Raw genomic sequence first — 27,668 nt, 5'->3', positions numbered from 1 at the left:
ATAGAACTCCCATCTTAGTAAATTTACCCCCAAGTTTTCTAAATTACTTGCAATCGCAGTTGGTTATAAACCAGGAGATTAGCTCCTCTCCTGCCATGTGTAAGGCTCCATTAAGCCCTGTTGTCCCCTGAGAGACACAGACCACGGCTCTATTAACTCCTCTCCTACCATGAGACATAAATGGCAATGCCTGTAAATCATTGATCACTTGCAGACTGCCGCCATCACTTACCCCTAGTAGAAGTATCTTTCCTCAAAACAGGAAGAAGAAAGAAACAGATTGCGATGATGATGATGATGATGAAAACAATTGTGCCAATAACCCCACAGATGATGGCAGCTGAAAGAGAGAACCATGTGATCAGCTTTCGAGAAGTCAGGGAAGACTGGGGTAATGATATGTAGTGTGGGGTGACTGGTGGTGTGGGGCAGAGAAGTCACTGGTGGGAATGGGGGATGCATAGTCACATAGGGAAACATAAGTATGGATAAATATGCTGAAGCTTGGACTTACTTTTCTTAGAAATGGATGAGTCTGGGAAGGAACACTCTGTATCAGATGTTGAATTGCAGGGTGACTTAATAACCTGATCTGGAGGGCAGCTACAAGAGAAAAGTGCAGGTTATTATGATGACGACTATTTGCTGTTATCTGTGTAATTATTCGTGTGTAATTATTTACAAAGCACACTTGCTGCTCATGGTCTTACACTGACGTGCTGTGCAAAAGTGTCATGATCAAATGTCCAACCATATAACACCACGCCTCCTGCCACGTAACACCACGCCTCCTGCCACCACCCTTCCTGCCACGTAACACCACGCCTCCTGCCACCAACCTTCCTGCCACGTGACCATACCTCCTGCCACGTAACACCACACCTCCTGCCATCACCCTTCCTGCCACGTGACCACACCTCCTGCCACGTAACGCCACGCCTCCTACCACGTAAAACCACACCTCTCCATGGCACTACAACAGAGATCTATCATGGGTGGCCCGTGATGCCCTTGTGTCTCCTGCTGTGCAAGCTGTGGCTAACGGGATCCGGTCTGAAGATCGACAGTGTCTAGGTCGACAATGCTTAGGTCGACCACTATAGGTCGACTGTCACTAGGTCGACATGTTTTCAAGGTCGACAGGGTTTCTAGGGCGACAGGTCAAAAGGTCGACATGAGTTTTTCCCATTTTTTTTCTTTTTTTGAACTTTTTCATACTTCACGATCCACTACGATTGGAACAGTAACCTGTGCCGAGTGCAGTGGAGTGAGGCACCTTGCCCGAAGCATGGCGAGCGAAGCAAGCCATGCGAGGGGACACGGTGCGCACTAATTGGGCTTCCCGATCACTTTACGGAGAAAAGAACACCAAAAAAACATGATAAACTCATGCCGACCTTTTGACCTGTCGACCTAGAACATGTCGACCTAGAAACTCTGTCAACCTTCAAACCCTGTTGACCTAGTGACTGTCGACCTATAGTGGTCGACTTAAACATTGTCGACCTAGACACTGTCGATCTAATGATCCACACCCGTGGCTAACCCGGTGTTCTGAAACAAGTCCCAGTCTACCTTGCCAGCTGGCAAAGCATGCTGGGGCTTAAGGCTTCACAATACAGGCTGCCCAATCCTGCAGTAGAGGTGTAATAAGCAGCACCTAGCAGACTATGGCACATGGCTTCAGGTAACAGGGGTGGCTGTATGCTATATACGGGAAGGAGGAGGGGTGAGGTTTCCTGAGTGAACAACTCATTGGTAGTATGTGGTGCGCACAAGAGCTGTATATATGTGTGTGTCTGTGTACTGCAGCTATGGAGCGTTGATCCCTCACCTTGTTGTACAAGGCAGGCACACCTCACATGGATGGTCTGGAGGACAGAAGGTTCCCTTCTTGCAACGACACACAGTGTTCTTAGCGATGGCGCATGGAGACACCTCTTCCTGATCTGTAATGACATATGGTATATTTTTACTCTCTCCTATACCTAGGCAGCTCAGCCCGTGAGGAAATCACCCCTGAGATTCAAAACACAACACAATCATTAATGACTGTAGATTTGCCTGCTTCTTACACCAAACCAAATGGACAGGGCTTAAAGATCCAATACAGAGTTCATTGCATTCACAACAGAGTCTAGCATCTGTAGGTCGGTGACCCTGCTGTAGTTAATGACCTGGTCAGAATCGCTAATGACGTACAGCAGGTGAAGGAGCAGCAGACAGCACTTCTACAGGGTGTAATCCAGCCCGACAACGCAACATCATTTTCCTGTCTTCTTCACATTTCTAATAAATTATCCCCGGAGTGGAAATATAACTGACGCTCTATATACTGTGCACTGTATATTATAATTATATATATATATATATATATATATATATATATATGCGGGAGTCCAGCGGCACTCAAGCAGACTTCAGTAAAAGGTATAACGTAGAAAAATTTTAATTCACATCCTACAGCGTTTTGGGGTACAACCCTGTCGTCAGGTACATAGTGTTCATGGTGAACACTATGTCTCTGACGATGGGGTTCTACCCCGAAACACAGTAGGATGAGAATTAAAGATATTCTACGTTATACCTTTTACTGAAGTCTGCTTGAGTGCCGCCGGACTACCACCATTGTATTGGGTAGGATTTACCTACTCACGGAGGGCACCGCAGCAATTACAGCATTGGAATTCATTTCGGAGTGCCGGGTGAATATATACCCTTGCCCTGCGCTATACTGATGCGGATCCTCAATCCTCCTGTTAGTGAGAATCAAACACAAATACCACAAAATGAGATCGAGGGCGCTATAAGTCACTCTCCAAGTAAAAACCAGCAATTTATATAAATGACCATAAGCTCATAACAATAATTTATTAAAATTTATTTTAAAACCACTTTTTACTATGTGGATACAGAGATACACCCTTTCAATACACAAATCATGCCAGTAGTGTCAGTTTGAATTTATGAAGGGTCTTTTTCTCTCCTCAACCCTGACGCGTTTCGTCCTATAAGGACTTCTTCAGAGGGATGGCTATACAGTCAATCCAAGTGACAATCATTAGAACAATTGTTCATAAACAGATTTGTGGTAAAATTTTATGGATATTACAAAACTTCAGTCCAATTTGATACACATGTCCATTTTTACAGACTTTTTTTTAAATACCCCACTTTGAGTGAACTTCAAAAATAATGCAAGCAGGTAAGTTGAATATAGCTCCTGTGCAATGTTGTGTGCTCCTCCCCAAAGTGCAATCCATGACGACGTAGTGTGTTACTAATGGTAACCTTTGTGACTGTGGTCCCAGCTCTCTTGAGGTCATTGACCAGGTCCCCCCGTGTAGTTCTGGGCTGATTCCTCACCGTTCTCAAGATCATTGATACCCCACGAGATGAGATCTTGCATGAAGCCCCAGGTCGAGGGAGATTATCAGTGATCTTGTATTTCTTCCATTTTTTTATAATTGCGCCAACAGTTGATCTCTTCTCACCAAGCTGCTTGCCTATTGTCGAGTAGCTCATCCCAGCCTTGAGCAGCTCTATAATTTTGTCCCTGGTGTCCTTAGACAGCTCTCTGGTCTTGGCCATGGTGGAGCGGTAGCAGTCTGACTGTGAGGGTGTGGACAGGTGTCTTTTATACAGATAACCAGTTCAAACAGGTGCCATTAATACAGGTAACGAGTGGAGGATGGAAGAGCTTCTTAAAGAAGAAGTAACAGGTCTGCGAGAGCCGGAAAATAAGATTTTACTCACCGGTAAATCTATTTCTCGTAGTCGGTAGTGGATGCTGGGAACTCCGTAAGGACCATGGGGAATAGACGGGCTCCGCAGGAGACTGGGCACTCTAAGAAAGAATTGGATCTACTGGTGTGCACTGGCTCCTCCCTCTATGCCCCTCCTCCAGACCTCAGTTAGGGAAACTGTGCCCGGAAGAGCTGACACAATAAGGAAAGGATTTGGAATCCCGGGTAAGACTCATACCAGCCACACCAATCACACCGTACAACTCGTGATACTATACCCAGTTAACAGTATGAATAACAACTGAGCCTCACGAACAGATGGCTCATAACAATAACCCTTTAGTTAGGCAATAACTATATACAAGTATTGCAGACAATCCGCACTTGGGATGGGCGCCCAGCATCCACTACGGACTACGAGAAATAGATTTACCGGTGAGTAAAATCTTATTTTCTCTGACGTCCTAGTGGATGCTGGGAACTCCGTAAGGACCATGGGGATTATACCAAAGCTCCCAAACGGGCGGGAGAGTGCAGATGACTCTGCAGCACCGAATGAGCAAACTCAAGGTCCTCCTCAGCCAGGGTATCAAACTTGTAGAATTTTGCAAACGTGTTTGATCCCGACCAGGTAGCAGCTCGGCAAAGTTGTAAAGCCGAGACCCCTCGGGCAGCCGCCCAAGAAGAGCCCACCTTCCTCGTGGAATGGGCTTTGACAGATTTAGGATGCGGCAGTCCAGCCGCAGAATGTGCAAGTTGAATCGTGGAGCAGATCCAGCGAGCAATAGTCTGCTTAGAAGCAGGAGCACCCAACTTGTTGGGTGCATGCAGGATAAACAGAGAGTCAGTCTTTCTGACTCTAGCCGTCCTGGAAACATAGATTTTCAGGGCCCGGACTACGTCCAGCAACTTGGAAGCCTCCAAGTCCTGAGTAGCCGCCGGCACCACAATAGGTTGGTTCAAGTGAAATGCTGATACCACCTTAGGGAGGAATTGGGGACGCGTCCTCAATTCTGCTCTGTCCATATGGAAGATCAGATAGTGGCTTTTACAGGATAAAGCCGCCAATTCTGACACCCGCCTAGCCGAAGCCAAGGCCAAAAGCATGACCACTTTCCACGTGAGATATTTTAATTCCACGGTCTGAAGTGGCTCAAACCAATGTGATTTTAGGAAATCCAACACCACGTTGAGATCCCAAGGTGCCACTGGGGGCACAAAAGGGGGCTGAATATGCAGCACTCCCTTAACAAACGTCTGAACTTCAGGCAGTGAAGCCAGTTCTTTTTGAAAGAAAATAGACAGGGCCGAAATCTGGACTTTAATGGATCCCAATTTTAGGCCCATAGTCACTCCTGACTGTAGGAAGTGCAGAAATCGACCCAGCTGAAAGTCTTCTGTGGGGGCCTTCATAGCCTCACACCAAGCAACATATTTTCACCATATGCGGTGATAATGCTGTGCTGTCACCTCTTTCCTAGCCTTTATCAGCGTAGGAATGACTTCAACCGGAATGCCCTTTTCCATCGGATCCGGCGTTCAACCGCCATGCCGTCAAACGCAGCCGGGTAAGTCTTGGAACAGACAGGGCCCCTGCTGTAGCAGGTCCTGTCTGAGAGGCAGAGGCCAACGGTCCTCTTAGATCATTTCTTGTAGTTCCGGGTACCAAGTCCTTCTTGGCCAATCCGGAACGATGAGTATAGTTCTTACTCCTCTTTTTCTTATTATCCTCAGCACCTTTGGTATGAGAGGTGTCACTAGAGCGTCACTAGAGCGTCCACAGCTATCGCCTGAGGGTCCCTTGACCTGGCGCAATATCTTTTTAGCTTTTTGTTTAGGCGGGACGCCATCATGTCCACCTGTGGCCGTTCCCAACGGTTCACAATCAGTTGGAAGACTTCTGGATGAAGTCCCCACTCTCCCGGGTGGAGGTCGTGCCTGCTGAGGAAGTCTGCTTCTCAGTTGTCCACTCCCGGAATGAACACTGCTGACAGTGCTATCACGTGATTTTCCGCCAATCGGAGAATCCTTGTGGCTTCTGCCATCGCCATCCTGCTTCTTGTGCCGCCCTGTCGGTTTACATGGGCGACCACCGTGATGTTGTCTGACTGAATCAGCACCGGCTGGTTTTGAAGCAGGGGTCTTGCCTGACTTAGGGCATTGTAAATGGCCCTTAGTTCCAGAATATTTATGTGTAGTGAAGTCTCCTGACTCGACCATTGTCCTTGGAAGTTTCTTCCCTGCGTGACTGCCCCCCAACCTCGGAGGCTTGCATCCGTGGTTACCAGGACCCAGTCCTGTATGCCGAATCTGCGGCCCTCTAGAAGATGAGCACTCTGCAGCCACCACAGCAGAGACACCCTGGCCCTCGGGGACAGGGTGATCAGCCGATGCATCTGAAGATGCGATCCGGACCACTTGTCTAACAGATCCCACTGAAAAGATCCTTGCATGGAACCTGCTGAATGGAATTGCCTCGTAAGAAGCTACCATCTTTCCCAGGACTCGCATGCAGTGTTGCACCGACACCTGTTTTGGTTTCAGGAGGTCTCTGACCAGAGATGACAACTCCTTGGCCTTCTCCTCCGGGAGAAACACCTTCTTCTGTTCTGTGTCCAGAATCATACCCAGGAACAGCAGACACGTCGTAGGAACCAGCTGCGACTTTGGAATATTCAGAATCCAGCCGTGCTGTTGTAGCACTTCCTGAGATAGTGCTACTCCGACCAACAACTGCTCCCTGGACCTCGCCTTTATAAGGAGATCGTCCAAGTATGGGATAATGAGAACTCCCTTCTTTCGAAGGAGTATCATCATTTCGGCCATTACCTTGGTAAAAACCCTCGGTGCCGTGGACAGACCAAACGGCAACGTCTGGAATTGGTAATGGCAGTCTTGTACCACAAACCGGAGGTACACCTGGTGAGGTGGGTAAATGGGGACATGCAGGTACGCATCCTTGATGTCCAGTGATACCATGTAATCCCCTTCGTCCAGGCTTGCAATAACCGCCCTGAGCGATTCCATTTTGAACTTGAACCTTCTTATATAAGTGTTCAAGGATTTTAAATTTAGAATGGGTCTCACCGAACCGTCTGGTTTCGGTACCACAAACATTGTGGAATAGTAACCCCGTCCCTGTTGAAGGAGGGGAACTTTTATTATCACCTGCTGGAGGAACAGCTTGTGAATTGCCGCCAGCACCACCTCCCTGTCCGGGGGAGTAGCTGGCAAGGCTGATTTGAGGTAACGGCGAGGGGGAGACGTCTCGAATTCCAGCTTGTATCCCTGAGATACCACTTGTAGAACCCAGGGATCCACCTGTGAGCGAACCCACTGGTCGCTGGAGTTCCGGAGACGGGCCCCCACCGCACCTGGCTCCACCAGTGGAGCCCCAGCGTCATGCGGTGGATTTAGTGGAAGCAGGGGAGGATTTCTGTTCTTGGGAACTGGCTGTATGGTGCAGCTTTTTCCCTCTACCCCTGCCTCTCGGCAGAAAGGACGCGCCTCTAACCCGCTTGCCTTTCTGGGGCCGACAGGACTGTACCTGATAATACGGTGCTTTCTTTGGCTGTGAGGGAACCTGGGGTAAAAATGTCGACTTCCCAGCTGTCGTTGTGGAAACGAGGTCCGAGAGACCATCTCCAAACAATTCCTCACCCTTGTAAGGCAAAACCTCCATGTGCCTTTTAGAATCCGCATCACCTGTCCACTGCCGAGTCCATAATACTCTCCTGGCAGAAATGGACATTGCATTTATTCTAGATGCCAGCCGGCAAATATCCCTCTGTGCATCTCTCATGTATAAGACTACGTCTTTAATATGCTCTATGGTTAGCAATATAGTGTCCCTGTCAAGGGAATCAATATTATCAGACAGGGAATCAGACCACGCTGCTGCAGCACTGCACATCCATGCTGAAGCAATAGCAGGTCTCAGTATAGTACCGGAGTGTGTATATACAGACTTCAGGATAGCCTCCTGCTTTCTATCCGCAGGCTCCTTTAAGGCGGCCGTATCCTGAGACGGTAGTGCCACGTTTTTTGATAAGCGTGTGAGCGCTTTAGCCACCCTCGGGGATGTCTCCCAACGTACCCTGTCCTCTGGCGGGAAAGGGTACGCCATTAGTAACTTTTTAGAAATCACAATTTTTTTATCGGGGGAAGCCCACGCTTCTTCACACACTTCATTTAACTCATCTGAAGGGGGAAAAACCACTGGTTGCTTTTTCTCCCCAAACATAATACCCTTTTTAGTGGTACCTGGGTTAATGTCAGAAATGTGCAACACATTTTTCATTGCCGTAATCATGCAACGGATAGCCTTAGTGGAATGTACATTAGTCTCGTCGTCGTCGACACTGGAGTCAGACTCCGTGTCGACATCTGTGTCTGCCATCTGAGGTAGCGGGCGTTTTTGAGCCCCTGATGGCCTTTGAGACGCCTGGGCAGGCACTGGCTGAGCCGGCTGTCCCACAGCTGTTATGTCATCAAACCTTTTATGTAAGGAGTTGACACTGTCGGTTAATACCTTCCACATATCCATCCACTCTGGTGTCGACCCCGCAGGGGTGACATTACATTTATCGGCACCTGCTCCGCCTCCACATAAACCTCCCCATCAAACATGTCGACACAGCCGTACCGACACACCGCACACACACAGGGAATGCTCTGACTGAGGACAGGACCCCACCAAGTCCTTTGGGGAGACAGAGAGAGAGTATGCCAGCACACACCACAGCGCTATATAACACCGGGATATACACTATACAAAGTGATTTTCCCTATAGCAGCTATAATACACAGTATTGCGCCTAAATTTAGTGCCCCCCCTCTCTTTTTTACCCTATTGAGCCTGGAAACTGCAGGGGAGAGCCTGGGGAGCTGTCTTCCAGCGGAACTGTGAAGAGAAAATGGCGCCAGTGTGCTGAGGGAGATAGCCCCGCCCCTTTCACGGCGGACTTCTCCCGCTCTTTTATTAATATTATGGCAGGGGATTTTTACACAGTATTAGACTATATTATGTGTTTATTTGCCATTTTTAAAGGTAATCTAATTGCAGCCCAGGACGCCCCCCCCAGCGCCCTGCACCCATCAGTGACCGGAGTATGTGGTGTGCATGGGGAGCAATGGCGCACAGCTGCAGTGCTGTGCGCTACCTTAATGAAGACCGGAGTCTTCAGCCGCCGATTTTCTCCTCAGAATCTTCCGTCTTCTGGCCCTGCAAGGGGGACGGCGGCGCGGCTCCGGGACCGGACGACCGAGGCTGGGCCTGTGTTCGATCCCTAATGGTGTCCAGTAGCCTAGAAGCCCAAGCTAGCTGCAAGCAGGTAGGTTCGCTTCTCTCCCCTAAGTCCCTCGTAGCAGTGAGTCTGTTGCCAGCAGATCTCACTGAAAATAAAAAACCTAACAAATACTTTCTTTACTAAGAGCTCAGGAGAGCCCCTAGTGTGCAACCAGCTCGAGCCGGGCACAGATTCTAACTGAGGTCTGGAGGAGGGGCATAGAGGGAGGAGCCAGTGCACACCAGTAGATCTAATTCTTTCTTAGAGTGCCCAGTCTCCTGCGGAGCCAGTCTATTCCCCATGGTCCTTACGGAGTTCCCAGTATCCACTAGGACGTCAGAGAAATCTTGCTGCTTGGTAGGTGTCCAAATATTTATTTTCCACAAGAATATACAAATAAATTGTTTAAAAATCATAAGGTGTGCACACACGGTGAGATCCTTGCTATGGACGATTTTCACTTGCGATTTCCCCTGAACTCCCCGGAGTCCAGATAGCACAGATTTTGACTAACTTTTCTTGAGATATGGACTAGGTGTGCTTATGATTTTGGCTTATGTGAGATTTTGGCTTATGTGAGATGTCATTGACATGTGAGATGAACTAGATAGTACACCGATCTAGCAAGGATTGGCTTGCCTGCACAGTCTATCTTTTCTTGCGATGCCGACCTGGAGGGACCGCGCATCGGGATCGAATCGGGAACGCAAGGTGACTTTCACCTTGCGATCTGCACTAACTTTTCTTGCGATTTTGACTATATAGTCAAAATCGTAAGAAAATATCTCACCTTGTGTACACACCCATACAATGTAATTTTCCTGTTTATTTTTTTCAGATTCTATCTCTCACAGTTGAAGTGTACCTATGATGGAAATTACAGACCTCTCTCATCTTTTTAAGTGGGTCAACTTGCACAATCGGTGGCTGTCCAAATACTTTTTTGCCCCACTATATGTATATATATATATATATATATATATATATATATACACACACTGAGCTTCTGTATATGTATAGAAAGCACTCACCATCACGACACCTAGTACATCTAAGACAGTGATTCATTCCTGTGGGGTGTTCACTGTAGGTTCGCCCGGCATGGCAGTCCGTACATTTTCCACGTGTGTCAGGTACTACACAGTCCTCTTCAACAAAATTACCTACAAAGGAAGACAGGTTTAGAAACATAATTAACATGACAGGCGTATAAAATGGCACTACCAGAATTACATAGCTCAGTCTGAAGGGGCCCAACCACCTTTCAAGATCGCCTACATCTGCCCAAATGTATGGCTGCTGGGCAGATCAGGATTCTGAAAGTTATGCGGTTTATTTAATAGGTCCCTACCTGAGTGAACGGAGCAAAGATATCTGATGGGACCGGAGTACTGTGTCAAGGACTTCTAGAAACATAATGGACTCATGCACAAGTTAAGGCTAATGCATTTCACAGTCCTTATAAACAGCCATTTAAAATGAGTCTGTGACTATACCGGAGAGTTGAAGGGTAGTCTGGAAACTGCTGTTGGCAAAACAGCAAATATATCGTTTCTCAGACTGGCCTACTTTAGGACAACCCCCTTCAGTAGTGTAATCTTTACAGTTTCTGTTTGATGCCCGCGCATTTATGTCTTAAACTTATCATGAGAATGAAAGGGACATCAGGGAGTCAATTCTATTAAGTGCGAGGGAGGAGAGTTGCTGTTGCAACGGCACAGAAACTCCAGCAATGGCACCGAAACCTCCCCCTCACAGCCTAATCTTGCCCTGGACTCACAGATTGCTGTACCCAGTCTCATGGGGCTGCGTAAAAAAAAAATCAGCGAGTCCGGAGATGCTATAAGTGTGACATAGAGACGCAAGTACTCACAGGTCATAGGATTGACCTCTAGGACTGTCTTTATTCCATGAATCACATTTGTGCTTTTCATTTTTTATTTTCATTATATTAGCACAAATGTCCCTAGGAAATGGTTAAAATTAAAAGTGTAGAACAACAGATCTCCAGCATCTCCGAGATGGCAGAAATATTAAGTCCTCTTGCAGGGAGAAAAAGATTATGCGCCCTCCCGCTAACCAGGGATCACCCCTCAGAATGTTCCCTCTTCACTCCAACATCTAATTGAAATAATGCCATTGTCTTGGCCTGCACATGCATGCACCCTTACAAGTGGTGGTCACCAGGCAATGATACCTACACTGCAGGAAACATTAATAGGTCCAGTGAGGGCAAAGGATCTCAACCCATCATTGCGTCAGTACAGAACACTCACATTTTTCCTGGCCTCTTATCAGAGCCTAAATGGCCTCCACTGTATTATGGGCCTAATTCAGTAAGGAATGCAGATTCTGCTAATTAGCAGAATCTGCAAACCTTTGGATTGCATGCTGGAGGCTGCCCATCGCTGGGCAAGGCCGCCCAACATGCTGACCGAAGCCTCCCCCGTTGAACAAGCAGAAATTGCGAACGCACCGCAATTTCTGCTTGAAAGCAGAAACTAAGGATGGCTCCTGCCGGCGCATCTTAGCTGCGCCCGCAGGAGTCCCGTCGCCATTTCCTTGATCACGTCACGCAGCCACCGTGATCACGCCCTTGAAGCCCCCGTTTGGCAGCATCCGCCCCCTGTTCGAGCCGTGCCGCCCCAGAAATGCTCCATCTACTCCCTGGAAATGGAGCGTTGCCCATCCCCCCGCCTGATTGATAGGCAGAGGCAATCACATTTTCGGCACCCCCCCCCGCAGAGAATGCGGGCGCATGTGCAGGACGGGCGCTACGCATGAGCCCGCATCTGTTTCTCAAAAATTACGGTTTGATCGTACACTGCGATCCAACCTGATTTTAGCCCTATGTACGCTGTATGCCCAGCCTCCATTAGATGCCCACTGGACAACACCGATAACACTGTCACCACAAATGCAAAAACTGAAATAATGATGTCCCCTCCGGTCATGCAATATTTGTGTAAAGTTTCTTATGATATAACATTTAGCATTGGCGCAATGTAATTCTTGCTAAGTATAGGCCATTGATGATGTTAATACTGTTGGGTAAATTAAGTATCCAAAGTTCATTTCCCAGCATGGATAAGGAGTGGGGTGAGGTTAGGGAGGACGCCTGGTTTGGGTTGCTAGATCTACTTGATTTTGGGAGCTCCAAATTTACAAAAAAAATAAATCAATAAAATAACTGAAGCCTTAAACAACCAATAACACAACAGCCCCGTCTGTAACTGGTCTTATTTGTCTCTACATTATTCAGAAACAGGTTTCTGCAAAGTTCATATTTTATCTCTTGTGTGCACATTGTGAAGAAAGACTGTACCCTGGGAACACATGACTCAGCTGTGAAATCAGCTAATACTGGAAAGTCCGGTCCTCCATTCATCCATACACATTCCCCACATAGCTCACTTCTTCTAGCCACTCCTCAGGAAAGAGGGTGGAAGTGCTGGCCACAACCAGAATGTGGTAGGGGATTTTACATTTTATAGTACACTGTATAAGTTATATAGGTGTATGAGGAGGAATAATCTGCACAGGTGTATGAGAACAGTGGCGCACGCAGTCGGGGTTTCCGAGTACCTGGAAACCCCCCCTGATGAGCCGAATTTTCTATTTTTGAGACAGAGACACAGCCGTCTCCATCTCAGCTAAAAGCCGCAATAGAGTATGCGGCCGCGACAGTGAAGCTGCTGCCCTGTTGCAGCAACGGAGAGCTACTGTATGTACAGTAGCTCTCTTATTACAGAATGCCTGGCGGGGAGCTGCTGGCTGCCATACTCAGCCACAGCAGCTCCCTCCGTCCTCACGCTGCTGCCCATCTTCTCCCAGCCCCTGGTGGGGAAAACAGTATTCATACAACATGTGTATGTATATATTTGTAGTTATGTATGTGTGTTTGTGTATGTATGTATGTATGTATGTATGTATGTATGAATGAATGAATGAATGAATGTATGTATGCATGCATGTGTGTGTTAGTGTATATATGTATGAATGTATATACACACATATATATGTATGTGTGTGTATAGATAGATATGCAAATATGTACATGTGTGTGTGTGTGTGTGTGTGTGTGTGTGTGTGTGTGTGTGTGTGTGTGTGTATATATATATATATATATATATATACACACACATATATATATATATATATATACACATATATATACAGTATTTATATATACATGCACACATACATAGACACACACACCCCTACAGAAACTCCCTCACTAAATCCTGTGTTTGGCCCTGGAGAAGGAATAATCTGTCAAGGTGTGCTAGGAGGAATAATCTGCACATGTGTATGATGAGAAGTAATCAAGTCGATGCATTTTGTTTAAACTAATGACCTAATAATGATATTTTGTTACATTTATATTTATACTAGCGTTTGCCCTCGGCTTTGCTCACGTGGATTTCTGTTATTGCTCAGCAGAACACATTTTATAAAGACAGAAGTGCGATCTAATATTGTGATGTATATTTTATTTCTCTATCGTCCTAGTGGATGCTGGGGTTCCTGAAAGGACCATGGGGAATAGCGGCTCCGCAGGAGACAGGGCACAAAAAGTAAAGCTTTAGGATCAGGTGGTGTGCACTGGCTCCTCCCCCTATGACCCTCCTCCAAGCCTCAGTTAGATTTTTGTGCCCGGCCGAGAAGGGTGCAATCTAGGTGGCTCTCCTAAAGAGCTGCTTAGAAAAGTTTAGCTTAGGTTTTTTATTTTACAGTGAGTCCTGCTGGCAACAGGATCACTGCAACGAGGGACTTAGGGGAGAAGAAGTGAACTCACCTGCGTGCAGGATGGATTGGCTTCTTGGCTACTGGACATTAGCTCCAGAGGGACGATCACAGGTACAGCCTGGATGGTCACCGGAGCCTCGCCGCCGGCCCCCTTGCAGATGCTGAAACGAGAAGAGGTCCAGAATCGGCGGCAGAAGACTCCTCAGTCTTCTTAAGGTAGCGCACAGCACTGCAGCTGTGCGCCATTTTCCTCTCAGCACACTTCACACGGCAGTCACTGAGGGTGCAGGGCGCTGGGAGGGGGGCGCCCTGGGAGGCAAATGAAAACCTTTTTTGGCTAAAAATACCTCACATATAGCCTCCGGGGGCTATATGGAGATATTTAACCCCTGCCAGGATCCGTTAAGAGCGGGAGACGAGGCCGCCGAAAAAGGGGCGGGGCCTATCTCCTCAGCACACAGCGCCATTTTCCCTCACAGAAAGGCTGGAGGGAAGGCTCCCAGGCTCTCCCCTGCACTGCACTACAGAAACAGGGTTAAAACAGAGAGGGGGGGCACTAATTTGGCGTTAGAAATATATAAAAAAGATGCTATAAGGGAAAACACTTATATAAGGTTGTCCCTATATAATTATAGCGTTTTTGGTGTGTGCTGGCAAACTCTCCCTCTGTCTCTCCAAAGGGCTAGTAGGTCCTGTCCTCTATCAGAGCATTCCCTGTGTGTGTGCTGTGTGTCGGTACGTGTGTGTCGACATGTATGAGGACGATGTTGGTGAGGAGGCGGAGCAATTGCCTGTAATGGTGATGTCACTCTCTAGGGAGTCGACACCGGAATGGATGGCTTATTTAGGGAATTACGTGATAATGTCAACACGCGCCAAGGTCGGTTGACGACATGAGACGGCCGACAAACAATTAGTACCGGTCCAGACGTCTCAAAAACACCGTCAGGGGTTTTAAAACGCCCGTTTACTTTAGTCGGTCGACACAGACACAGACAGGGACACTGAATCCAGTGTCGACGGTGAATAAACAAATGTATTCCTTATTAGGGCCACACGTTAAGGGCAATGAAGGAGGTGTTACATATTTCTGATACTACAAGTACCACAAAAGAGGGTATTATGTGGGATGTGAAAAAACTACCGTAGTTTTTCCTGAATCAGATAAATTAAATGAAGTGTGTGATGATGCGTGGGTTCCCCCCGATAGAAAATATGGGCGGTATACCCTTTCCCGCCAGAAGTTAGGGCGCGTTGGGAAACACCCCTTAGGGTGGATAAGGCGCTCACACGCTTATCAGAACAAGTGGCGGTACCGTCTATAGATAGGGCCGTCCTCAAGGAGCCAGCTGACAGGAGGCTGGAAAAATATCATAAAAAGTATATACACACATACTGGTGTTATACTGCGACCAGCGATCGCCTCAGCCTGGATGTGCAGAGCTGGGGTGGCTTGGTCGGATTCCCTGACTAAAAATATTGATACCCTTGACAGGGACAGTATTTTATTGACTATAGAGCATTTAAAGGATGTATTTCTATATATGCGAGATGCACAGAGGGATATTTGCACTCTGGCATCAAGAGTAAGTGCGATGTCCATATCTGCCAGAAGATGTTTATGGACACGACAGTGGTCAGGTGATGCAGATTCCAAACGGCACAAAGGTGTATTGCCGTATAAAGGAAGAGGAGTTATTTGGGGTCGGTCCATCGGACCTGGTGGCCACGGCAACTGCTGGAAAATCCACCGTTTTTACCCTAAGTCACATCTCTGCAGAAAAAGACACCGTCTTTTCAGCTTCAGTCCTTTCGTCCCTATAAGAGTCATATCTGCCCAGGGATAGAGGAAAGGGAAGAAGACTGCAGCAGGCAGCCCATTCCCAGGAACAGAAGCGTTCCAACCCTTCTGACAAGCTCTCAGCATGACGCTGAGACCGTACAGGACCCCTGGATCCTACAAGTAGTATCCCAGGGGTACAGTTTGGAATGTCGAGACGTTTCCCCTGCGCAGGCTCCTGAAGGCTGCTTTACCAAGGTCTCCCTCCGACAAGGAGGCAGTATGGGAAAAATTCACGAGCTGTATTCCCAGCAGGTGATAATTAAATTACCCCTCCTACAACAAGAAAAGGGGTATTATTCCACACTATATTGTGGTACTGAAGCCAGAAGGCTAGGTGAGACCTATTCTAAATCTAAAAAAATTTGAACACTTACAAAGGTTCAAATCAAGATGGAGTCACTCAGAGCAGTGATAACGAACCGGGAAGAAGGGGACTATCTGGTGTCCCGAGACATCAGGGATGCTTACCTCCATGTCCCAAATTTGCCCTTATCACTAAGGGTACCTCAGGTTCGTGGTACAGAACTGTCACTATCAGTTTCAGACGCTGCCGTTTGGATTGTCTACGGCACCCCGGGTCTTTACCAAGGTAATGGCCGAAATGATGGTTCTTCTTCGAAGAAAAGGCGTCTTAATTATCCCTTACTTGGACGATCTCCTGATAAGGGCAAAGTCCAGGGAACAGTTGGAGGTCGGAGTAGCACTATCTCGGATACTGTTACAACAGCAGGGGTGGATTCTAAAGATTCCAAAATCGCAGCTGATCCCAACAACAAGTCTCCTGTGATTAGGGATGATTCTGGACACAGTCCAGAAAAAGGTGTTTCTCCCGGAATAGAAAGCCAGGGAGTTATCCGAGCTAGTCAGGAACCTCCTAAAATCAGTGCATCATTGCACAAGGGCCATGGTAAAAAAATGGTGACTTCCTTCGAAGCAATTCCAGTTGGCAGATTTCATGCAAGAACTTTTCAGTGGGATCTGCTGGACAAATGGTCCGGATCGCATCTTCAGATGCATCAACGGATAACCCTATATCCAAGGACAAGGGTGTCTCTCCTGTGGTGGTTACAGAGTGCTCATCTTCTAGAGGGCCGCAGATTCGGCATTCAGTTTTGGATGTTGGTGACCACGGAGGCCAGCCCGAGAGGCTGGGGAGCAGTCACACAAGGAAAAAATTTCCAGGGAGTGTGATCAAGTCTGGAGATTTTTCTCCACATAAATATAGCTAAGGGTAAATTTATAATGCTCTAAGCTTAGCAAGACCTCTGCTTCAAGGTCAGCCGGTATTGATCCAGTGGGATAAAACATCACGGCAGTCGCCCACGTAAATAGACAGGGCGGCACAAGAAGCAGGAGGGCAGTGGCAAAAACTGCAAGGACTTTTCGCTGGGCGGAAAATCATGTGATAGCACTGTCAGCAGTGTTTCATTCCGGGAATGGAAACTGGGAAGCAGACTTCCTCAGTAGGCACGACCTCCACCCGGCAGAGTGGGAACTTCATGGGGAAGTTTTCCACATAATTGTAAACCGTTGGGAATTACCAAAGGTGGACATGATGGCGTCCCGTCTGAACAAAAAACGGGACAGGTATTGCGCCAGGTTAAGAGACCCTCAGGCAATAGCTGTGGACGTTCTGGTAACACCGTGGGTGTACCAGTCGGTGTATGTGTTCCATCCTCTGCTTTTCATACCTAAGGTACTAAGAATTATAAGACGTAGAGGAGTAAGAACTATACTCATGGCTCCGGATTGGCCAAGAAGGACTTGGTACCCGGAACTTCAAGAGATGCTCACAGAGGACTTATGGCCTCTGCCGCTAAGAAGGGACTTGTTTCAGCAAGTACCATGTCTGTTCCAAGACTTACCGCAGCTGCGTTTGACGGCATGGCGGTGGAACGCCGGATCCTAAGGGAAAAGGCATTCAGGAAGAGGTCATTCCTACCCTGGTCAAAGCCAGAAAGGAGGTGACCGCACAACATTATCACCACATGTGGCGAAAATATGTTGCGTGGTGTGAGGCCAGGAAGGCCCCACGAAGAAAATTTCAACTCGGTCGATTCCTGCATTTCTTGCAAACAGGAGTGTCTATGGGCCTCAAATTGGGGTCCATTAAGGTTCAAATTTCGGCCCTGTCGATTTTTCTTCCAGAAAGAAGTGGCTTCAGTTCCTGAAGTCCAGAAGTTTGTCAAGGGAGTATTGCATATACAACCCCCTTTTGTGCCTCCAGTGGCACTGTGGGATCTCAACGTAGTTCTGGGATTCCTCAAAACACATTGGTTTAAAACCAGTCAAATCTGTGGATTTGAAGCATCTCACATGAAAAGTGAACATGCTCTTGGACCTGGCCTGGACCAGGCGAGTGTCAAATTGGTGTTTTTTTTTTTTTTTCTCAAAAAAGCCCATATCTGTTTGTCCATTCGGACAGGGCAGAGCTGCGGACTCGTCCCCAGTTCTCTCCCTAAGGTGGTGTCAGTGTTTCACCTGAACCAGCTTATTGTGGTGTCTTGCGCCTACTAGGGACTTGGAGGACTCCAAGTTGCTAGATGTGGTCAGGGCCCTGAAAATATAGGTTCCAGGACGGCTGGAGTCAGGAAAACTGACTTGCTGTTATCCTGTATGCACCCAACAAACTGGGTGCTCTTGCTTTTAAGCAGACTTTTGCTAGTTGGATGTGTAATACAATTCAGCTTGCACATTCTGTGGCAGGCCTGCCACAGCCAAAATATGTAAATGCCCATTCCACAAGGAAGGGGGCTCATCTTGGGCGGCTGCCCGAGGGGTCTCGGCTTTACAACTTTGCCGAGCGGCTATTTAGTCAGGGGCAAACACGTTTGTAAAATCCTACAAATTTGATATCCTGGCTAAGGAGGACCTGGAGTTCTCTCATTCGGTGCTGCAGAGTCATCCGCACTCTCCCGCCCGTTTGGGAGCTTTGGTATAATCCCCATGGTCCTTTCAGGAACCCCAGCATCCACTAGGACGATAGAGAAAATAAGAATTTACTTACCGATAATTCTATTTCTCGGAGTCCGTAGTGGATGCTGGGCGCCCATCCCAAGTGCGGATTATCTGCATTACTTGTACATAGTTACAAAAATCGGGTTATTATTGTTGTGAGCCATCTTTTCAGAGGCTCCGCTGTTATCATACTGTTAACTGGGTTCAGATCACAGGTTGTACAGTGTGATTGGTGTGGCTGGTATGAGTCTTACCCGGGATTCATAAATCCTTCCTTATTGTGTACGCTCGTCCGGGCACAGTACCTAACTGAGGCTTGGAGGAGGGTCATAGGGGGAGGAGCCAGTGCACACCACCTGATCCTAAAGCTTTACTTTTTGTGCCCTGTCTCCTGCGGAGCCGCTATTCCCCATGGTCCTTTCAGGAACCCCAGCATCCACTACGGACTCCGAGAAATAGAATTATCGGTAAGTAAATTCTTATTATTGTACACATTGCGGAAAAAAAAATTGTAAGCTATATTTGCATTTTCCCTTCAGGGATTCACACAAAAAGATGCTTGGGGCTACTTACTCATGAGCAGGCCACGTAAAGCTGCCCATGGGAGAAGCAGCTGGTCCTGAGATCTACGCCTGCAGCCCTGAGTGTTTTTTCCGGATGTGCAATATATGTATAATATTATTACTATGTATAGATAAAGCTTTGTAGGAGAAATGCCCTTGCTTGAGCCATACAATTTTTCACTAATAATACCATAATAGCCCACATGACCCTGTCTCCTGGTACATGATACTCTACTACTGAACTTCACACTTACCTAACTATGGGGGTCATTCCGAGTTGATCGCTCGCTAGCAGTTTTTAGCAGCCGTGCAAACGCTATGCCGCCGCCCACTGGGAGTGTATTTTAGCTTAGCAGAGCAGCTACAAAGTTTTTTTGTGCAGTTTCTGAGTACCTCTAAACCTACTCAGCGCTTGCGATCACTTCACTCTGTTCAGTTCCTGTTTTGACGTCACAAACACGCCCTGCGTTCGCCCAGCCACGCCTGCATTTTTCCTGGCACGCCTGCGTTTGTCCGAACACTCCCTGAAAACGGTCAGTTGACACCCAGAAACGCCCTCTTCCTGTCAATCACTCTGCAGCCAGCAGTGCGACTTGCTTCGCTAGACCTTGTATGAAACTACATTGTTCGTTGTAATAGTACGTCGCACTTGTGCATTGCGCCGTATACGCATGCGCAGAAGTGCCTTTTTTTGCCTCACCGCTGCACAGCGAACGAAGGCAGCTAGTGATCAACTCGGAATGACCCCCTATAGCGGTTATCTGGGCTAAAATAATTAAGTGATGAGACTGGTGTTCTTTAAAGCCTTAATTAATAACTACAATAATAAAATAGACAGCAGGTTCTGGAACAGAGCATTTTGTTGGTGGGTTTATTAGACCTTTCTCCCTTACTTAGTGGCTGGCCACGGAGACATAATAATAATAATGGTAACAAACTAACTTATGGTCAATATATCTAGGCACCACAAGGGTACTGCAGCGCCTTACAAAGTACATAAACAAATGGACTAAACAAGAAAAACAGTGGCTTACAGTACAAGACAATGGGGGTCGTTCCGACCTGATCGCACGCTGTCTTTTTTTTGCAGGGCAGCAATCAGGTCACTACTGCGCATGCGTATGCACCGCAATGCGCAGGCGCATCGTACGGGTACAATGCGGATCGTTGCTGGGCGATGGATTTAATGAAGAATCCATTCGCACAGCCGATCACAAGAAGACTGACAGGAAGAAGGCGTTTATGGGTGTCAACTGATCGTTTTCAGGGAGTGGTTGGAAAAACGCAGGCATGTCCAACGTCAATTCCGGGACCTGACAGGCTGAAGTGATCGCAGCGGCTGAGTAAGTTCAGACCTACTCAGAAACTGCACAAACTGTTTTTGTACTGCTCGGCTGCACAGGCGTTCGCACACTTGCAAAGCTAAAATACACTCCCCAGTGGGCGGTAACTATGCGTTTGTACGGCTGCAAAAAGTAGCTAGCGAGCGATCAACTCGGAATGACCCCCAATGTAAGACAAGTACGTGGTATATAAACATAGCTGCATCAGCGGTCATGATACGGAAATAAGTATCAGGGTGGCAGAAAACGAGGGTTAGTTGCAGTTGTAGGGAGTAGAGAGCAGAAGATAGTCTAAGTAACAATAGGAAAAGCACATGAGCGGTGAGGGCCCTGCTCGTGGGAGCTTACTTTGTAAAGGGGAGGGGCAGAGAGACAGGGGTGACACAGATGGGGTAGACAACATGAAACAGAGGGTTAGGATGAGAGATGGCTTGATGGGTTTGATGAAGCAGTGGATCTTGAGAGCCTGTTTGAAGTTTTGTAAAGAGGTGGAAAGTCTGATGGGGAGAGGCAGAGAATTCCAGAGGTAGGGAGCAGCACATGCAGAATCTTCCCAGGGAAAAGCTGCTGTTACGGGCACGTGACAGTGTGGGGAATGTGGACATTTGGTGGTATATGGCTCATTTTTAAACAAGAACTCTGAGTAATATAGGTGCACATATACGTTTTAGAGTTACTCCTAAAGTACACTCAGCAGATATAACAGCATAAAGGATCATTAACCACAATTAATGAGACCAGTGTTTTCCAACTCCAGTCCTCAGCAACCCCTAACAGTGCATGTTTTGCTGATCTCAGTATCACAAGTGAAATAATTAGCTTCACCTGTGGATCTTTTAAAATAATTTCTATTCCCATGTATTTTTTGTATTTTATTCTGTACGCTATTTATGTGTTATTTACTTTTGCACCTAAATTTGTGCCTTTTTGCATGTTTTGTAAAACTTTGAATACAGATTAAAAAAAATGTGCATCAACTAGGAGATATAGAAAAAATAAGAATTTACTTACCGATAATTCTATTTCTCGGAGTCCGTAGTGGATGCTGGGGTTCCTGAAAGGACCATGGGGGATAGCGGCTCCGCAGGAGACAGGGCACAAAAAAGTAAAGCTTTTACCAGATCAGGTGGTGTGCACTGGCTCCTCCCCCTATGACCCTCCTCCAGACTCCAGTTAGGTACTGTGCCCGGACGAGCGTACACAATAAGGGAGGCAATTTGAATCCCGGGTAAGACTCATACCAGCCACACCAATCACACCGTACAACTTGTGATCTAAACCCAGTTAACAGTATGATAACAGAAAGAGCCTCTTAAAGATGGCTCCTTAACAATATAACCCGAATTTGTTAACAATAACTATGTACAGTATTGCAGATAATCCGCACTTGGGATGGGCGCCCAGCATCCACTACGGACTCCGAGAAATAGAATTATCGGTAAGTAAATTCTTATTTTCTCTATCGTCCTAAGTGGATGCTGGGGTTCCTGAAAGGACCATGGGGATTATACCAAAGCTCCCAAACGGGCGGGAGAGTGCGGATGACTCTGCAGCACCGAATGAGAGAATTCCAAGTCCTCTTTTGCCAGGGTATCAAATTTGTAGAATTTTACAAACGTGTTTTCCCCCGACCACGTAGCTGCTCGGCAGAATTGTAATGCCGAGACCCCTCGGGCAGCCGCCCAAGATGAGCCCACCTTCCTTGTGGAATGGGCCTTAACAGATTTAGGCTGTGGCAGGCCTGCCACAGAATGAGCAAGTTGAATTGTGTTACAAATCCAACGAGCAATCGTCTGCTTAGAAGCAGGGGCACCCAACTTGTTGGGTGCATATAGTATCAACAGCGAGTCAGATTTTCTGACTTCAGCCGTCCTTGAAATGTATATTTTTAAGGCTCTGACAACGTCCAACAACTTGGAGTCCTCCAAGTCGCCAGTGGCCGCAGGCACCACAATAGGTTGGTTCAGGTGAAACGCTGATACCACCTTAGGGAGAAAATGCGGACGAGTCCTCAGTTCTGCCCTATCCGAATGGAAGATTAGATAAGGGCTTTTATAAGATAAAGCCGCCAATTCAGATACTCTCCTGGCGGAAGCCAGGGCCAGTAACATAGTCACTTTCCATGTGAGATATTTAAAATCCACCTTTTTCAATGGTTCAAACCAATGGGATTTGAGGAAATCTAAAACTACATTTAGATCCCACGGTGCCACCGGAGGCACCACAGGAGGCTGTATATGCAGTACTCCTTTAACAAAAGTCTGTACCTCAGGAACTGAGGCCAATTCTTTTTGGAAGAATATTGACAGGGCCGAAATTTGAACCTTAATAGATCTCAATTTGAGACCCATAGACAATCCTGATTGTAGGAAATGTAGGAAACGACCCAGTTGAAATTCCTCCGTCGGAACACTCCGATCCTCGCACCACGCGACATATTTTCGCCAAATGCGGTGATAATGTTTCGCGGTGACTTCCTTCCTTGCCTTAATCAAGGTAGGAATGACTTCTTCTGGAATGCCTTTCCCTTTTAGGATCTGGCGTTCAACCGCCATGCCGTCAAACGCAGCCGCGGTAAGTCTTGAAAGAGACAGGGACCCTGTTGTAGCAGGTCCCTTCTCAGAAGTAGAGGGCACGGGTCGTCCGTGACCAACTCTTGAAGTTCCGGGTACCAAGTCCTTCTTGGCCAATCCGGAGCCACTAGTATTGTTCTTACTCCTCCTCACCGTATAATCTTCAATACCTTTGGTATGAGAGGCAGAGGAGGAAACACATATACTGATTTGTACACCCAAGGTGTTACCAGTGCGTCCACAGCTATTGCCTGTGGATCTCTTGACCTGGCGCAATACTTGTCCAGTTTCTTGTTGAGGCGAGACGCCATCATGTCTACCATTGGTCTTTCCCAACAGTTTATTAGCATGTGGAAGACTTCTGGATGAAGACCCCCCTCTCCCGGGTGAATATCGTGTCTGCTGAGGAAGTCTGCTTCCCAGTTGTCCACGCCCGGGAAGAACACTGCTGACAGTGCTATTACGTGATTCTCCGCCCAGCGAAGAATCTTGGCAGCTTCTGCCATTGCACTCCTGCTTCTTGTGCCGCCCTGTCTGTTTACATGGGCGACCGCCGTGATGTTGTCCGACTGAATCAACACCGGTTTTCCTTGCAGGAGTGGTTCCGCCTGGCTTAGAGCATTTTAGATTGCTCTTAGTACCAGAATGTTTATGTGAAGAGACTTTTCCAGGTTCGTCCATACCCCCTGGAAGTTTCTTCCTTGTGTGACTGCTCCCCAACCTCTCAGGCTGGCGTCCGTGGTCACCAGGATCAAATCCTGTATGCCGAATCTGCGGCCCTCCAATAGATGAGCCTTTTGCAACCACCACAGAAGATATACCCTTGTCCTTGGCGACAGGGTTATTCGCAGGTGCATCTGAGGATGCGACCCTGACCATTTGTCCAACAGATCCCTTTGGAAAATTCTTGCATGGAATCTGCCGAATGGAATTGCTTCGTAAAAAGCCACCATTTTTCCCAGGACTCTTGTGCATTGATGTACAGACACCTTTCCTGGTTTTAGGAGGTTCCTGACAGGTCGGATAACTCCTTGGCTTTTTCCTCGGGAAGAAAAACCTTTTTCTGAACCGTGTCCAGAATCATCCCTAGGAACAGCAGACGTATCGTCGGAAAACAGCTGCGATTCTTGGAATATTTAGAATCCAGTCGTGCCGTCGAAGAACTACTTTAGATAGTGCTCTTCCGACCTCCAACTGTTCTCTGGAACTTGCCCTTTTTAGGTCGTGCAAGTAAGGGATAATTTAGATGCCTTTTTTCTTTGAAGAAACATCTTTTCGGCCATTACCTTGGTAAAAAGGCCCGGGGTGCCGTGGATAATTCAAACGGCATCGTCTGAAACTGATATTGACAGTTCTGTACCACGAACCAGAGGTACCCTTGATGAGAAGGACAAAATTTGGACATGGAGGTAATCCTTGATGTCCAGGGACACCATATAGTCCCCTTTTTTCCGGTTCGCTATCACTGCTCTGAGTGACTTTATCTCGATTTGAACCTTTTATGTAAGTGTTCAAAACATTTTAGATTTAGACTATGTGTCACCAAGCCGTCTGGCTTCAGTACCACAATATAGTGTGGAAAAATAATACCCTTTTCCTTGTCGTAGGAGGGGTACTTTGATTATCACCTGCTGGATATACAGCTTGTGAATTGTTTCCAATGCTGCCTCCCTGTCGGAGGGAGCCGTTGGTAAAGCAGACTTCAGGAACCTGCGAGGAGAAGATGTCTCGACTCTCCAATCTTTACCCCTGGGATAATACTCGTACGATCTAGGGGTCAACTTGCGAGTGATCCCACTGCGCCCTGAGACTCTTGAGACTACCCCCCCACCTTGAGTCCGCTTGCACGGCCCCAGCGTCATGCTGAGGACTTGGCAGACGCGGTGGAGGGCTTCTTTTCCTGGGAAAGGGCTGCCTGCTGCAGTCTACTTCCCTTACCTCTATGTCTGGGCAGATATGACTGGCCTTTTGCCTGCATGCCCTCATGGGAAAGGAAAGATTGAGGCTGAAAAGACGGTGTCTTTTTTAGCTGAGATGTAACTTGGGGTAAAAAAGGTTGGATTTCCCAGCTGTTGCTGTGGTCCCCAGGTCCGATGGACCGACCCCCAAATAACTCCTTCCCTTTATACAGCAATACTTCCATCTGCCGTATGGGATCTGTATCACCTGACCACTGTCGTGTCCCTGACATCTTCTGGGAGATATGGACAACGCACTTATCTTGATGCCAGAGAGCAAATATCCCTCTGTGCATCTCACATACATATATATAGAATGCATCCTATTAAATGCTCTACATGAATAAAATATTTTCAGTCAGGGAATCCGACCAAGCCAACCCAGCACTGCATCTCCAGGCTGATGGCGATCGCTGGTCGCAGTATAACCACCGTATGTGTGTATATACTTTTTAGGATATTTTTCCAGCTTCCTATCAGCTGGCTCCTTGAGGGCGGCCGTATCTGGAGACGGTAACGCCACTTGATAAGCGTGTGAGCGCCTTATCACCCTAAGGGGTGTTTCCCAACGTACCCTAATTTCTGGCGGGAAAGGGTATAACGCCAATATTTGCTATCGGGGTAACCCTACGCATCATCACACACTTCATTTTATTTTATCTGATTCAGGAAAAACTACAGGTAGTTTTTTCACTCCCACATAATACCCTTTCTTGTGGTACTTGTAGTATCAGAAACACGTAACACCTCCTTCATTGCCCTTAACGTGTGGCCCTAATGAGAAATACGTTTGTTTATTCACCGTCGACACTGTATTCAGTGTCCGTGTCTGTGTCTGTGTCGACCGACTGAGGTAAATGGGCGTTTTTAAAACCCCTGACGGTGTTTCTGAGACGCCTGGACCGGTCCTAATAGATTGTCGGCCGTCTCATGTCGTCAACCGACCTTGCAGCGTGTTGACATTCTCACGTAATTCTCTAAATAAGCCATCCATTCCGGTGTCGACTCCCTAGAGAGTGACATCACCATTACAGGCAATTTCTCCGCCTCCTCACCAACATCGTCCTCATACATGTCGACACACACGTACCGACACACAGCACACACACCGGGAATGCTCTGACAGAGGACAGGACCCACTAGCCCTTTGGGGAGACAGAGGGAGAGTCTGCCAGCACACACCAAAAACGCTATAATTATATAGGGACAACCTTATATAAGTGTTTCTCCCTTATAGCATCTTTTATATATATACAATATCGCCAAAATCAGTGCCCCCCCTCTCTGTTTTAACCCTGTTTCTGTAGTGCAGTGCAGGGGAGAGCCTGGGAGCCTTCTCTCCAGCTTTTCTGTGAGAGAAAATGGCGCTGTGTGCTGAGGAGATAGGCCCCGCCCCTTTTTCGGCGGGCTCGTCTCCCGCTATTTTTGAAGTTAGGCAGGGGTTAAATATCTCCATATAGCCTCTGTGGGCTATATGTGAGGTATTTTTTGCCTCTAATAAGGTTTTTATTTGCCTCTCAGAGCGCCCCCCCCAGCGCTCTGCACCCTCAGTGACTGTTGTGTGAAGTGTGCTGAGAGGAAAATGGCGCACAGCTGCAGTGCTGTGCGCTACCTTTATGAAGACTCAGGAGTCTTCAGCCGCCGATTTTGGACCTCTGCAAGGGGGCCGGCGGCGCGGCTCCGGTGACCATCCAGGCTGTACCTGTGATCGTCCCTCTGGAGCTAGTGTCCAGTAGCCAAGCAGCAAATCCACTCTGCACGCAGGTGAGTTCACTACTTCTCCCCTAAGTCCCTCGTTGCAGTGATCCTGTTGCCAGCAGGACTCACTGTAAAGTAAAAAACCTAAGCTAAACTTTCTCTAAGCAGCTCTTTAGGAGAGCCACCTAGATTGCACCCTTCTCGTTCGGGCACAAAATCTAACTGGAGTCTGGAGGAGGGTCATAGGGGGAGGAGCCAGTGCACACCACCTGATCTGGTAAAAGCTTTACTTTTTTGTGCCCTGTCTCCTGCGGAGCCGCTATTCCCCATGGTCCTTTCAGGAACCCCAGCATCCACTTAGGACGATAGAGAAAATAAGAATTTACTTACCGATAATTCTATTTCTCGGAGTCCGTAGTGGATGCTGGGGTTCCTGAAAGGACCATGGGGAATAGCGGCTCCGCAGGAGACAGGGCACAAAAAAGTAAAGCTTTTACCAGATCAGGTGGTGTGCACTGGCTCCTCCCCCTATGACCCTCCTCCAGACTCCAGTTAGGTACTGTGCCCGGACGAGCGTACACAATAAGGGAGGCAATTTGAATCCCGGGTAAGACTCATACCAGCCACACCAATCACACCGTACAACTTGTGATCTAAACCCAGTTAACAGTATGATAACAGAAAGAGCCTCTTAAAGATGGCTCCTTAACAATATAACCCGAATTTGTTAACAATAACTATGTACAGCATTGCAGATAATCCGCACTTGGGATGGGCGCCCAGCATCCACTACGGACTCCGAGAAATAGAATTATCGGTAAGTAAATTCTTATTTTCTCTATCGTCCTAAGTGGATGCTGGGGTTCCTGAAAGGACCATGGGGATTATACCAAAGCTCCCAAACGGGCGGGAGAGTGCGGATGACTCTGCAGCACCGAATGAGAGAATT

General features: G+C 47.4%; 1 protein-coding gene across 1 annotated transcript in view; it reads right to left on the bottom strand.

Moving 5' to 3' along the window:
- Window positions 1-27,668, bottom strand: part of LOC134936635 (tumor necrosis factor receptor superfamily member 10A-like) — a 68,748-nt gene that overhangs the window by 11,453 nt on the left and 29,627 nt on the right. The window contains exons 3-6 of the mRNA XM_063931773.1: window positions 10,066-10,197; window positions 1,835-1,949; window positions 515-603; window positions 233-340 (exon numbers count right to left, since the gene is read on the bottom strand). Coding sequence (XP_063787843.1) covers window positions 233-340; window positions 515-603; window positions 1,835-1,949; window positions 10,066-10,197 — 444 coding nt within the window. The remainder of the gene's footprint in view (window positions 1-232; window positions 341-514; window positions 604-1,834; window positions 1,950-10,065; window positions 10,198-27,668) is intronic.

The sequence above is a fragment of the Pseudophryne corroboree genome, chromosome 6 (assembly GCF_028390025.1).
Source record: "Pseudophryne corroboree isolate aPseCor3 chromosome 6, aPseCor3.hap2, whole genome shotgun sequence".
NCBI lineage: Eukaryota > Metazoa > Chordata > Amphibia > Anura > Myobatrachidae > Pseudophryne > Pseudophryne corroboree.
The sequence above is the reverse complement of the archived record's forward strand: the minus strand, read 5'-3'. Positions and strand labels throughout refer to the sequence as shown.